General features: G+C 36.2%; 1 protein-coding gene across 1 annotated transcript; it reads left to right on the top strand.

The window, feature by feature from the left end:
• Window positions 1-8,229: 8,229 nt before the first annotated feature.
• On the top strand, window positions 8,230-12,948 carry LOC126794448 (probable inactive shikimate kinase like 2, chloroplastic). The gene is made up of 8 exons (XM_050521167.1): window positions 8,230-8,485; window positions 9,295-9,485; window positions 9,572-9,766; window positions 10,055-10,116; window positions 11,620-11,686; window positions 11,790-11,908; window positions 12,254-12,430; window positions 12,700-12,948. The coding sequence occupies exons 1-8, from the start codon at window positions 8,279-8,281 to the stop codon at window positions 12,810-12,812; spliced, it is 1,131 nt and encodes a 376-aa protein (XP_050377124.1). The 5' UTR covers window positions 8,230-8,278; the 3' UTR covers window positions 12,813-12,948.
• Window positions 12,949-14,268: the final 1,320 nt, after the last annotated feature.

The following is a 14,268-nucleotide window of genomic DNA, read 5'->3' as shown; positions in this document are numbered from 1 at the left end:
TTTTAATGATTAAAATATTTAATAATGTTTAATATTAATTTTAAAAATACTTAAAATAGTCTAAATTCACATAACTTAAATAGAAAGTCCATAAAAAAATATTTGAAGAAAAGATAAATAATGAAACAAATGTAATAATATTAAATCTCAATTTCTTTCTCTCCAAATTGTTTCCTAACTTATTCAGTATCGGACTCAAACTTAATATTCATATTTCTTTCCTCTTCTTTTGTTGATGAGATGATGAGATTTAATTTTCAGAAAATAGACAGAGTGAGAGCTGCAGCATCTTTTAGTTTTTTTTAATGTCAAGTGATGGTTGACCGCCTATGACTAAATATGCCTGATTAGACCGCCTATGACTGAATAGGGCCGCCTAGGACTGAATAGGGCTGCCTAGGACCGCCTAGGCGGCTGCTTAATTCACAAAACGCCACAGATGACCGCCGAGGCAAAAAGCGTGGCGGTGGGTGACCTCCTAGCGCCTAGACGCCGCCTAGGCGGTCTAGGCGGCCGCTTTTTAGAACATTGATATTTATTAACTCATTTTAGTCTATTCTCTTCATTTTTGACACAAACCTATAAACACACTAAAATAACAAAAATCAATTATAAATTAGAGAACTAAACAAATAAACTAAGGATATGATGCATATAAAAATAGTATAATATGAGAACATCAATCATCCGATTCTAAGTGTTTGAATTAGAAACTAGATGTCTCTGCGATCTAATTCAAATCTTTGTTTAGGATGCGTTTGGATTTGGGGAAATCAGCCCACTGATTTCATTTAACAAAAAGCACGACCTAGTTATTTCAAATCACTTAATCTTTTTCTTCTTCTTCTCATGATTCGATGACCCATCTCATAGATTTGTCATAGGCTGTGTGTTGTGGGTGTTCGTGTTTTGCTTCATTGATTCTCAAAATTGTGTGTATTTTGAATTGTGATGATTTTGGGTATTGAATCTGGGGTTTCGATTTCACTTTCCATGCATTTTAGAAATTGGAATAGAATCTTTTGCTCTTCAGCGCACTTCATATACAGAGAGACAAAGATAGATTAATGATATTATACTAGACTGGACAATAGGGGAGAGAGAGACATAGGGATTGGTGATGAATGGATGATTTAGGTAGTGATGGATAGATAATTAGCTTCTCATATAACTCATGTCTTATGATTCTCTCTTTTGTTATCATGTTGTGGAAATCTGGTTTCCTTTGCTTTCATATTGGACCATCAAACAACTATATCTATATATATAGCTTCTCAGCTCCGGACGTCCGGACTATCCGGATTCGTCTGTTCTGGAGACCGACGATGCGCAACGACGACGCGGATGGTATCTGCCGCACTCCCCCCTCCCGGCGTTTCTGTCTGGGCCGGCTAAAGCTCCAGCATCGGCCTACGGCGGCTGAAATCTTGAAATTTTTGAAAATTTCATGTTTCTGGGCACAGTGCGAAAATAATTAATAATGATTGATAACATTACCAACGTCTCATTTCTCACGGGCCCACCACTTGTACCTTACAATAAATACTAGACTAACCCCGATAAGCTGGCCACTTTTCGCGGCATGTCTTTGATGTTTTAGCTCTGAACCTTTCTTGGTTGAGGACTTTGGGGACTCGCCAGTACGCTCCGAATCTACGGATACTCCGACTGCTAGTCAGCCTCCGGGCCTAGCACTGAGATCCTAGGTCGCTTCCTAATTTGCTCCGGATCCACAGATGATCTGACTGCAAATCAGCCTCTGGGCCTAGCACTGAGATCTTAGGTCGCTCACCAATTTGCTTCAGATCCATGGATACTCCGACCGCTAGTCAGCCTCCGGGCCTAGCGTTGAGTTCCTAGATCGCTCCAACACGGGAATCCACCGGCAATGGTAATTTAAACTCCCCACCCAAGAAATCTCTTTGACCGGGGACTTAGAGACTTGTTAACACCTCTCGCTGAACGGCAAAATTCCCAGTTGAATTCCCTCTCATTCCGGCTACTAGGCTGGTCGGAGTTAACCCAACAAGGCGAGGCACTGAGCCGGCAGGGCAGGCCACACCCTAGATCAGGCCTCGCCGCCAACGCAGCCCAAAATAGCTCGCCAAGGCAGTAAAAGTACACCATGCGTGCACACTCACCCACATCTGGAAAAAGAAGCAGCACTTCCCCCAATGCGCCTATAAAAACAACCATAAACCTCCTAAGATGGTAATGTATTCCTAAGTCCTTAACCTACAAACTTAAGTCCCGCCCCAGAATCTAACTTAAGCTTCGGAGGATCACAGGTCAGCGCACTGCTGGCCCTTGACCTTAACCCCGGTTTTGTGCAAGTTAAACGGACCAGAGGTTGTATACAAGCTGTGTGAACAAGACCCCCAGATTTTGTACTCACAACAATCACCAATCTCAAATTTGACTTATCTCCTCTTCAAGTTTGCAGAACTCTTTTGTCTACTCTGAGCAGTTCATATCATATCTTATCGACGAGCTCTACAACTTTTGTAAATAAATTTTTGGAAATGAGCGACGCATCAAAAGTCAACTCTTAAGCCTTGACAACTTAATCGTTTTTCAAGGTTTTGTCTCTCGAAACCAATTCTACTTCAAACAACGACTATTTAAAAGGTGTAGAATAAGAATTTATATAATTTAACATTTTATAAATTTTCAAGAAATTAAAAGAAATGAAAATTTAAATTCGGGTTATTATAGATTGACTCGTGGAAATAAGAATAATAGAAAGATGTGGGAACCCTGAAATCCACGTCCCTTGATTATTGGGGTCAAATGAATATTTTAAGAAGAAAATGCTTTATTTTGGAACCAAATGGTTTTTTTTAAGAAATGGCTTTTTATCGAAATGAAATTTGCTTGCATGCTTTGATAATGTATTTTAATAGCTTCTGGTAAAGCAGTTAGAAGGTTTGAAGCAGGCTGTGACTTTTTTGTTTGGTCATGCTATCTCTATACTTGTGAAATAGACCACTTTGTACACCCTATGAGTTATGACATACTAGTCGAAATCTCTGGTGGGTTTATTATTACCTCCTGGGGAATTTTTACTCCAAGGAGACCTTTTTCATTAGATCAAATGTGGTTAGAAATTTTTATGACTGGGACTACTTACACTTTTCTGTGTAGTTGGGACCGTGGCAACAGAAAGTAGAGAACATCTGTCTGGAATTACAACCAGTGATGAATGTCCAGGGTAGCTGCAGTTCAAGTGCTCGCCAATGAAATCAGTAAACCCTCCATTACATTGAAATTTGATATAGTGTTCTAAAACGTCTATAATATATTATGTAAAATGTCATCGTTAGTATAGAATAAGCAGAGATCGTTCAGTCAGGGGAATTGATATAATGTTCTAAAACGTCTATAATATATTATGTAAAATGTCATCGTTAGTATAGAATAAGCAGAGATCGTTTAGTCAGGGGAATTGAAGAGAACTCTAAACTTTTAGTGTTAACAAATAATGAGGGTTTGAGATTGATTATTAATTACTAAAATAAAACATAAATTACTATTTACATGATCGACTTCTCTTTACCAAACTAAACTAAATTCACCAATGCACCACATAATTACAAGTTTGATTCTATCATGCATTCTAATTCATCTGATTATATACTTTTAGACACCAATACAATTAGAGGCTTAGAAGAACATCTAATCATACAAGATTTCTATTGACGTTTAGTTTAACTTAGGGCCTCAGCATGCAATCAAGTTTAGCAACACTTAGGGTAGAAATCAAACAAGATTACATTTAAGCACTAAATCTTTGTTGAAGACATGCTTCACGGTGGCGTCACTCACCATGGGGTACATGTAAATTTCCAGAATTTCTCACTTTAATTAACACAAACCGAAACTTACTTAGGACATGATTCGATTTGTGTCAATATGGATGATGAAGATAGCACTCAAATACAACCTTAGGGACTGCATTCAAGCACTAAATTCGTATGCACATATCTGAAAATTATCTAAGAGCATGTAAAAGAAGAGTAGAACACAACAATAGAAATACAAACTTCAATAATTATAAGAACATAGATTCGACATAGTCTCAAAAAGATATCAAATACAATCTGAAAATTCTGAAACAAATACAAAACCAATACTTCCAGATAAACAACAACTTACAATCTTCATAGACAAAGAATTGTAGATTAACACAAATAAATGAAGCCATGGAGATGAGTTGCGAGAATCACATGTTGTAGGAACCTTAGAGGTACGGCTGCAATAGGTGAAACTCGGTGGAGATGGTGATGGTTTTTGGGTGGACGGCTTGGCTGATTTGTAAGGGAGGTTTATGGTGGTGTTTTAGTAGAGTTTCAACTCTTGAATTATACGGAGAAGTGATGAATTTTCTGTGTGAATGATGTGCTATTTATAGAAGAGTTTTGACTCCTTGAATATTATAGTTTGGACTTTTTCTCTTCAATTTGTGGGTTGTTTCCTTCTTTCTCTCTTGCATTATCTATTTTTGTTTACTTAATCCCTCCTTTATCTCTTTCTTTTTTCTCTCTCTTTTTTTCTTTCACTTATTTTTGTCATTGGTGTGTGCAATCTCCTTTAATCAATTCCTTTTTTTTTCTCCTTTAATTTGGTTGACTCCTTCTTTCTTTATTTTCCTCTTTTGCTTTAACTTTTCCTCTATTTTTTCCTTCATTCTAGCTACACAATCTCATCTTTAAAATATAAAAATAATAAAAGATAAGATAATTCATATAAACTTGTCATAATCTAGACAAATATTGTCTTAAAAAAACATATGCAATAGATAAGCTCAATTAGATTAGGAAAGTTTCTATTTCTCAACAGGGAACTTTCTCGATTAAGTAAGTTACTAGAATAGGAAAGTTACGGAATAAGAGTTTCAGTTCAAGTACGACTTTCCCAAATGGTACGTTTCCTAGTCTAAAAAGGATTGCTAATGCAAGTAGGACTCTCAATATATCGCAAATACAACATAAACGTCGAAAGATGAAGACTTCTAATTCAACTAGATTTCCTAGTCCAATAAAGATTTTAGACAATTCTGCGTTTTCAACTCGTTTAAGCACAAAAATGCTATCAATACCACCGAAGACTCATACTACGACTCAATGACTCGAAATTACAACAATAAAGACTAAACAAAGTACAAATAGAGGTAAAAACATGTTAAGAACGTCGCACAAAGTGCTCATAGTTTATTGTTTTCTATTCCAACTCATATTATCATTGTCCTTTTTGTTTGCAAGAATTTTTTAACATTGCCTTTCCTTGCGTTAGTAAATTGGTGGGCATATGTTGTGCCTTCCCAACTATTATGAAGGACTCCTGATGTTTCTATGTAGTCCCAAACTGCCTCTTAAATTTTTAAGTCATAATAGTTTCTGATACTCTAGATGCCAACAAATCCCATAATTTAAATAATTATGATCTTTTGTTTCGGGTAATTCTTCTCTCGCCTTCGGGGGAAACTGGACTTTATTATCATTGCTAGTAGGCTAAGACTGAATTTGCGTCTGTTAATATAGAAGTAGAACACTTCTTTAATAGAGCTCAAACTATGGCAAAACTGACAGCTTTTTTTTTTGGAGGATAAGATTGATAGTTGTGTTAGGTTCAGTGAGTTGTGGAATTTACTAATCATAGCTCAAGGATGTGTGTCAGGTTCAATGACATGTGGAATCTACTTGTCTTGATTCAAAGGGTGGAGAGCTGTTTTTTTGTTTTCGACAAGCTGAAACAAATTACAATCAAAAACCTCTAAAACAACCACACTCTAACCGATCAAAATACAAATCAGCACCAGCTGACAAAGGCAAGGAATGAGCCCAAGATTGAAGCCCGACAGTGTGTCCTGATTTTGCAACAGCATGAACTAAAAAGTTTTGCTCCATGAAGACATGAATGAAGTTAATAGAGCCAAGCCTCTGGGCAAGCTGTCTGATATCCAGTATGAGGGAATGAATTCTCCAAGGGATACGAGATTGGCCAGTAATACAGTCAATAAGAACTTTAGAATCTCCTTCAACTTCAAAATCTCGAAATTCATGAAGTAGGCAGCAATGAGAGCAGCTCTTAAAGAAGAAGCTTCAGTAATTAAAACGTCTTTTGGTAGAGGGTGGAGAGCTGTTAGAACTCTTTCTTGGGTCTTATTTTATGCCTCTCTTTTATCAATTAAGGATAAGGATCCCCATGCTGACATGCTGTATTGGTCTCTTTTGCACTTTTCTGAAATACTCTCTGATTCCTTCATTTCTCTTCATGTAGGGGATGCATTCTGGGCCCACTTTAGAATCTGAGAAATCACCAGAAAAGCCTGTTGAAAGTGGTGCAAGCTCTTTGGCAACTCTAAAATCCCCATGGATGCCATTTGCAGCGTTATTTGAAGCTATTTCAAAAGAAGTTGTTCCCGAAGATATGAAATTGGTTAATGTTCACTATGACCTGTTCGGGGTATGTAATTTTGGACTGGGAGGAATGAAATGTTGGTCACAATTTCGCACGCATCGTGTTTCTTTCTTTTGTTGATTACTTTATTAGAGCAAGAAGATCAACCGGGATGACTTTATTAAGAAGTTAAGAGCAATTGTTGGAGATGACTTACTGAGGGTCAACCATAATGAGCCTTCAGTGCAAGGTATATGTCATGCTTATGAGCATTTTCTGGTAATTGATAAATGAATATGTTCGTGCAGATCAATGTTGTGGATTGTGTATGTTCTTGGCTGGCCTGTTCCAGACAAGCTCACTTGCTTTCACAGTTTATTTGGCACCTTTATGTGGCTGGCTTTCCTTTGCTTCGTCTTATTCAAGAATTTTGCTTCTAGTTGTATTCAATGCTTGCCTTCATCCCTTTGCCAGGGAGTCTTCTTCATTCAGGAACTTCTTCTTGGAATTTGTGAGCTCTAGTTTTGTCCGTATGTTTATATTTATTGAAAAAAGAGAAAAACGAAAAAACTATACAATTCATCTCTGAGAGGGAGGCTCCTTGAGTAAAATTTCTCTAGAGGTTTTCTGATGAATAATTAGAATTCATTGAAAGCTACAGTTACTAATTTATGACTGGCCTTTTTCACAGCAACCACCAAGATGTACATTCCCTACGAAACTGTCAAAGCAGGATAGTGAAAATTTGGATTGAGCTGAATTAAGCTAATATATTCCTGCTCTGTGAATTGCCCCATGTTTTAGCCTTGTATGATTTTGAATGCCTAGTTGGCTGTATACCCATCTGAGTTTGAATATCACTGTGCTCCTATTTTAGTAGGAAAAGGTTGACTCTGGCTTTCTTTTGATATTTTTCTTAAGGTGACATTGTCCAATTACGTCCCACATGAGATTAGGAACATTGCAAGTTAACAACGATACTCCATGGATTAGGAATTTTAATTGAATCCAGTCTTCCTTCCAAATATAAAAAATTCTGCCCATAAACATTGCATTTTAGCTTGGCCAATTTTTGGTGGTGTTTTCCAGCCTTGTTGCTGCACTCTTGCTGAAGGCTGGAGTATGTTGCGTTTGCTTTGGCAAACTCTGTTAATCACCCCATTGCCATTAACAAGGCATCATTAGGGTGTAGTTTAGTACGTGATTTCTCACAGTTAAATGTTTCAAGTTTTCCAAATAGACCAGTGCGTTCGGCATTATAGCAGTTTAGCACCCACAATACTAACCGTACTCAAATCCTAGTACCTGCTGGAGGGAGAGGTTTGTGTGCTGCAGTCGAAGCTAATCTTATACAACTACATTCCATGGCCATTAGGGGCACTCGGTTCCATCGGTTCAGTTTAAGAGCACTAACGGAAATCGCAAACTGAAACTGAACTATTCAATTTGATGTTAAAATCGGAACCGATAGATCGGTTTTGTTATGTTTCGGTTTCTCAGTGTCGGTTCGGTACAGTTTTAGTCAATTTTCAGTGCCTAAAAATCCACCCTAATGGCCATGCAGCGCAACTTTCTTATTCCACCACTTGTCGTATTAATATCCCTTGCTTGCAACAGTGCGTACGCTAAATGTTGTAAAATACTAAAAACGATGACAAGTTTATGTAAGTGCCATACTAATGTGGTGAGAATTTCACAAACACAGCCAAAATTTCACAACTCACCGTCCTTGCTCAAACATCTGCCGACAGATGTTTCGTCGGCTTCTATTTACCAGAAGCAATTTGTATTTTATTTCCGTTTGCAACCTTGCGAAGTTGGGAGTCCTCATCCCCATCTCCTCTTATCTCCAAGAACCCCTCTGTGTTTTCAGACACAAATGGCAGCTGCTACCGCCACTTGGTCCAGTGCTCTAATGAACACCTTGCAACTCTCTTCCCTCCGAAAGCTCTCAAGACCCAACTGGGTTTGTCTCCCAACAACTCCATCTCATGGATGCTGCCGTTTAAAGACAACTCTCACTCGTGTCTCCTCCTCCTCCTCCCAAAGCTTCCCCACCGTCCCTATCTCCCTCAAAAACTACGAGGTACCTACCTCTCATCTCACACTTATCTTTACAGCACTTCTTCATTTGTTTGGATATTCAGAGCTGAGTGGGGAATTATGGATGTGGTTGAGTATGATTGTCAATCAGACATATTACATACATCTATCTGCAAGTTACTCTCACCATTATGAATTTAAATACTTGAAAATTTGAAATATCCAAATTCTTTATCTTGATCAAGCTCTAAATCAGTTTTTAAGTTAGCAAAGTAGTAACCCAATTATCTGCCGGAAATGAAAATGTAACCTTTTTTATGAACACATAAAACAATAGAAAGAAGAAAGTATTATTACAAAGCCAGAAACTCATGATCGAGATGTAAAAGCTTACATATGCATGCATTTTAACTCATAATCAATCTGTTTATGATCTCCTAATCATTGTATCAGCCAATATATGATACTGGTAGAAGTTTAAATGTATAGCATTCTATCTGCTCAGGCTTCCAGTCTCCCTAGTTCGTTGCTGAGTTTGTTCTGCAGATTAATTTCAGTAGAGTGGATTAATTAACTTAGGCTGCACAGTTAAGAATGTTATCCATATATGGTTTTTTTTTTCGTTTCTTTTTTTCTGAATGATCAAGTTACATGCATCTGTGTGTGTGGCATGAAACATCGAAATCCTATTGGAACAAACGTTGATAAATGATTAAACTATTAAAGTAATGAAACAAAATTCCTCCTTGGAACTTTTGTTTTCTGTACAAAGTAATGGTTTCTGGTTTGTTGTCCTACAACAATTGTAGTTTGTTTGTATCATATATACTGATTATGTGAAATATGATGCAGTTTCTTGATGGTTCTACCGAGGTGGAATTGAGATTGCAGCTGGGAGGACGAAACATCACGAACTCCAGAGACATCTTTGTGGATGCAAATGGCTCCTCTTTAACAATAAAAGTACAGAACTCTGGGTCCTTTGTCACACTTATGGAAACTAATCGACTGTTTGGTAAAATAAAGCCTGCTGAAACAATATGGTTTGTAAAACTGATCACATGTAGTTCTATATATAACCAGATTCGATTTCCACAAGTTCAGATGTGTAATTCTTGTTTTTAAGCAGGTACATAGATGAAGATCAGTTAGTAATAAACTTGAAGAAGCAGGATCCAGATTTAAAATGGCCTGATATTGTTGAGTCCTGGGAGTCTTTAACTGTGGGATCTATGCAACTTTTGAAAGGAACATCAGTTTACATTGTTGGTGATTCAACTGAAATAAACCTGAAAGTGGCTCAAGAACTTGCAGTTGGTCTGGGGTAATGCTTCACACTCATTAAGAAAAGATTAGGATCCATCTAATTGTTCATTTCAAGTGCCAAAATTCACACACACACACACACATATGTGCTGTAATTTTATTCATTTTTCTTGGTACACCTTATACTAAGTAAGCATCTCAATAATCTTAGCTAGTGATACTAACGTTTATAATGGGAACTGAGATATGTGAGGTCCAACTACATGCATTCACCTTAAACATATGAATCCTTGATTTGTTTGTGTCTTTCCATTCTTAAAGTTTTGTTTGGATTTTGTGATTTCAGATATACACCACTATCTACAAAGGAGTTGCTGGAAGCATTTGCCAAGCAGAGTATTGATTCATGTGAGTATCTAGATGGATACTAGGCCTTCTTGCTGTGCTTCCTTTGGTTGATATTCCATTATTGAAAGCTAACCTAGAAGTTAGTATCACCATCATCTTTATTCCTGGGTGCGTACTCTAAGTAATGTGGCTGTCAGTTTCACATTTCTACTTTATAACTTGCAACCATGGTGCAAAACAGTCTTAGCTTTATTTATGATGATTAGAATGGCCATTTCAGATTGAGTAATGGAGAACAAACATCTTAAAAACCTATGCAACAAAGGAAAAAATAGGATGTTTTCAGATATTGGGCATAAGGTGCCTATGATGCAAATAGAATGTGTCTGAACTATCAACTGGCAAGGAAAAAAAATGAAACATAAAAAATTATTGATGGGGCTGATTTCTTTTTTGTGGTTGTCAATCATAAAATGACTGATGACATGGGTACAAACAAAATAATGTTTTGACTTGTTCTGTGAATGTTTCAGTATCCTATGAGTTCCTTATAAATGAGCAGCAAAATTACTTCTGTTCCGCAAAAAGACAGAATTGTTCCGGTCTATGTTTTCCACTTTTCCTCTGTCTTACTGTTGTTAATACCTTGCTTTCTAAATCTTAATACTTTTTTTTACCTGTTACTCGTTTTGTATATCCAACCTGAAATTTACTTATGAATGCTTTTCTTTAGACATACAATCTACCCTTAAACAGATCTAGTTGCTAGATAGATGTGATTGTCAATTAACCATCGCTCCATCATAACTAACAGGCAAAATTGCCAAAATACACCCTAAACTTGGCTGAAATTGTCAATTTGCACCCCTGAATTTACAATTGAGTCAATTTACCTCCTAAATTTGGTAAAAATTGCTGATTTGCACCCCATCCGTTAAATTTAACTGTTTCTATCCAATTTTGCGTCACATGTCATGTACATGAGGGATAATGTTGTCATTTTTTATTTATATTTTTCTTAAAAACAAATAAAAGTATTCTTTAAAAGGATGATTTTTTTAATAATTTTTTTTCTTCTACATACTTAACCCTATTTCGAATTATATATTCAACATACCCACTCATTCAAATATAGTGTTGTATATATATATATATATATTTTATATGTACACATTTATTTTTAATTTTTTATGTATTTATTTATATTTTCTAATATCTTTTAACATACTATATCACGTAAAATAATAAATATATAAATCAATAATATGTTTCGAAAAAACAAAAAAAAACATAGTAGCAAGTGTTGCTCTTAAGTAATTTTATTTCATTATTAAATATGAATAAATATATAATGACAATACTGCCCTTTAAATGCATGACATGCGACTTAAAATTGGATGGAAAACATTAAATTTAACGGATTAGATGCAAATCGGCAATTTTTACTAAGTTTATGAGGTAAATTGACTCAAATACAAGTTCGGGGTGCAAACTGACAATTATGATTAAGTTTAGGGTGCAAATTGACATTTTTGCCTAACTAACAAGTTTAATCAATTCCAGTGCTGCTTGCTGAAGATTCTGAATCTGTAGTGGAAGCAGAAAGTGCTATATTACAAAGCTTAAGTAGGTACTATATCTCAAATCTGTATAGATCTTATTGTTCTGCCTCTTTATGGGAGTGGGTTTAAAAGCAATTAATAACTTGTAACGGGCTTCGTTGGTCTTTACAGTCATGCTAGGGCAGTAATTGCGACATTAGGGGGCCAGCATGGAGCTGCTGGAAGAGCACATAAATGGCGATATCTTTATGCGGGATTTACCATCTGGTTGTCACAGACTGATGCAACAGGTAGCCTTCTTTGTTCTTTCATTCATTGCTGCTTGCCTTGTTATGTGTAAGGAGCTTCCAGTGGCTTTCATGCTTTAATTTGCCATTTCTATTTTTTTTTTCTCTAGATTTATTAAGAACCAAAAAGTGATAAAACCACAATGTCATTAGCTTCACTACGCCAGTGAAAATACAGATTCATAAGATGTGATCCACAAAAAATAATTGATTTTAACTTTCCGTCCTGAATCATTATATTCGACGCTGAAGCGAACATCACCTGCATCCAGTTCCGTAGTCCAACTTTGGATGTCATTGTCTGCAATTAGTTTCTCTTTAGTATGTTTATTGAACTTCTGCATACAGATGAAGATTCTGCAAAGGAAGAGGCCAGAAGTCATATCAAAGATGGTAGAGTAGCTTACTCTAATGCAGACGTTGTTGTCAAGCTTCAGGGTTGGGATCCAGATCATGTCAAAACTGTGGCGCAAGCCTGCTTGAGTGCTCTTAAACAATTAGTTCTGTCAGACAAGAAGCTTCCAGGTAATGATCCATCACAAGCTTTTGCTTCTCTTTTTATAGTTCTATTTTTTCTGTTCGTTTTCCTAAGAATCAAACGTGAAAGGTGTGGCAACTCCGATCATTAGGAACTATAATTTTTGCCTCACAATGTAGGTGAGTAATGAAAAATTAAATGTTAGGTATCCGAATGAATGAATACAAAATGTCCCCACATAGGTTTTGATCACAATACAAATGTATGGTTGTTTGTATAATGTCAATGACCTCCTTTATCCTGGTGTATTTTGAAGGTAAGAAGAGCCTCTACATACGCTTGGGATGCCGAGGTGACTGGCCAAATATCAAGCCTCCTGGGTGGGATCCCTCAGCCGGAGATGATGCATCTCCAGGTGGAAGTCGATAATTACAACACTGCTGTTACATCAGAGATTTTGATCCACATTAGATGGAAAATGACATGTATTCAATTTTGTCACAAGAATGAATGATTAAACATGAAGCATTCTCAGTTGATATATGCACAAAACATGATGCCAATATTGGTACGTCCTATTTGTCTGATGAACAAATAAACTAACGAGGAAACATACAATTCCATGCATTAATGTCTCGAGTTTGAATCTTCCCATCCTTCTAGTTTAAAAAGATTTAAGAATCTGGGGAGTTAGGACCAAAGAATGAGTTGCCTTACACTGAACTTACAAAGCAAATTGGCTTCCACATTGCACCCTGATACCGAGGATGAACCTAGACACATAATAAGGGGTTGGTTGCATTACTTGAGGAAGTTGATGAGTTTTGATATCATGATTCATTTATGATCTTTGAGTTTCATGGGAGTTTTGGAGACTTGAATAACTATCTTAATTTCTAAGTTTTAATAGGTAGTCTTTATGTTTTCCCTTCCTTATTATATAAAAGGAAGCTTTGTATACTATTGTACTCAGACTTGAGTATTATCAGAAATAGAGTATAATTTGGTGAAGTAGTTCTTCCCAATTATCTTACAAACTTTTATCTCTTAAGTGGATTCCTAGAGTGGCGAGTTTTGCTCTTATCTCCTTGGTAGATTCCTTAGAGTGGCAAGCCTATTTTAACAAATAGGTGTTTCCCGCACCAACCTGTTTTTGGGGTTTTTCCCGCGGTAGTTTTCCGGCATCAGCCCCAGATTATTATAATAGGAGATGATTCTAATAGTAAATTGGTATTGACACGGTTGCAAAAATAAGGGGTAATTGATTATAGACCAAAAAATCAACACCATTTTTAATCTAAACCTACCCTTAAAATTCTTTCAGTTAGGTTGAACAAGAAATGAAAAAAAATTATTTGCTATAAGAAATAAAACTTGTTCTTGATGAAAATTACTTTCTCTGTCACTGGTACAAATACATTTGGTATGTTTTTGAATTGCTTAATTGTAGCTTCAATTTAATATCCCATCACTTTATATTAATCCATTCACCTTAAAATCCCTTCATTTTTAAAATTTCTTTTCACCTCCAAATCTCTTACCAAGTACTACCTTAGAGTAGGTATTTTTGTTATTCTATGTTTTTAGTGTGTGTGTGTGTGTGTGTGTTTGCTAAATCTGAAGAACCTATGTAATCGGTAAAAACATAATCCTTATTGTTCAATGGAGTACGTGATTCTACGAAATATGTATGTTTTTTCTTAAGTCTGCTAAATATGTGAGATAATTCATATGGTTACTTGTGTATTTGTTTGGATTTATAGGTTTCATAATCATGTTAAGTATGTGGGTTTCACAATATGGTTTGGATTTGTATCTGTAGAGTATGTGTGGTTTTGTTGTGCATCTAAGGTTGAGGTAAGAAGTTATATTCTATAGAGCATTA

Source organism: Argentina anserina, chromosome 5, assembly GCF_933775445.1.
Source record: "Argentina anserina chromosome 5, drPotAnse1.1, whole genome shotgun sequence".
Taxonomy (NCBI): domain Eukaryota; kingdom Viridiplantae; phylum Streptophyta; class Magnoliopsida; order Rosales; family Rosaceae; genus Argentina; species Argentina anserina.
Note: the sequence above shows the minus strand (reverse complement) of the source record. Positions and strands in the feature narration are given on the sequence as shown.

Bases quoted from the DNA above. Each gene is read 5' to 3' on its own strand.
- LOC126794448 (XM_050521167.1), top strand. From the start codon at position 8,279: ATGGCAGCTGCTACCGCCACTTGGTCCAGTGCTCTAATGAACACCTTG. The intron at 10,117-11,619 runs GTGAGTATCTAG...AATCAATTCCAG, and splicing joins CAAGCAGAGTATTGATTCAT to TGCTGCTTGCTGAAGATTCT. The intron at 11,909-12,253 runs GTAGCCTTCTTT...TTCTGCATACAG, and splicing joins GTCACAGACTGATGCAACAG to ATGAAGATTCTGCAAAGGAA.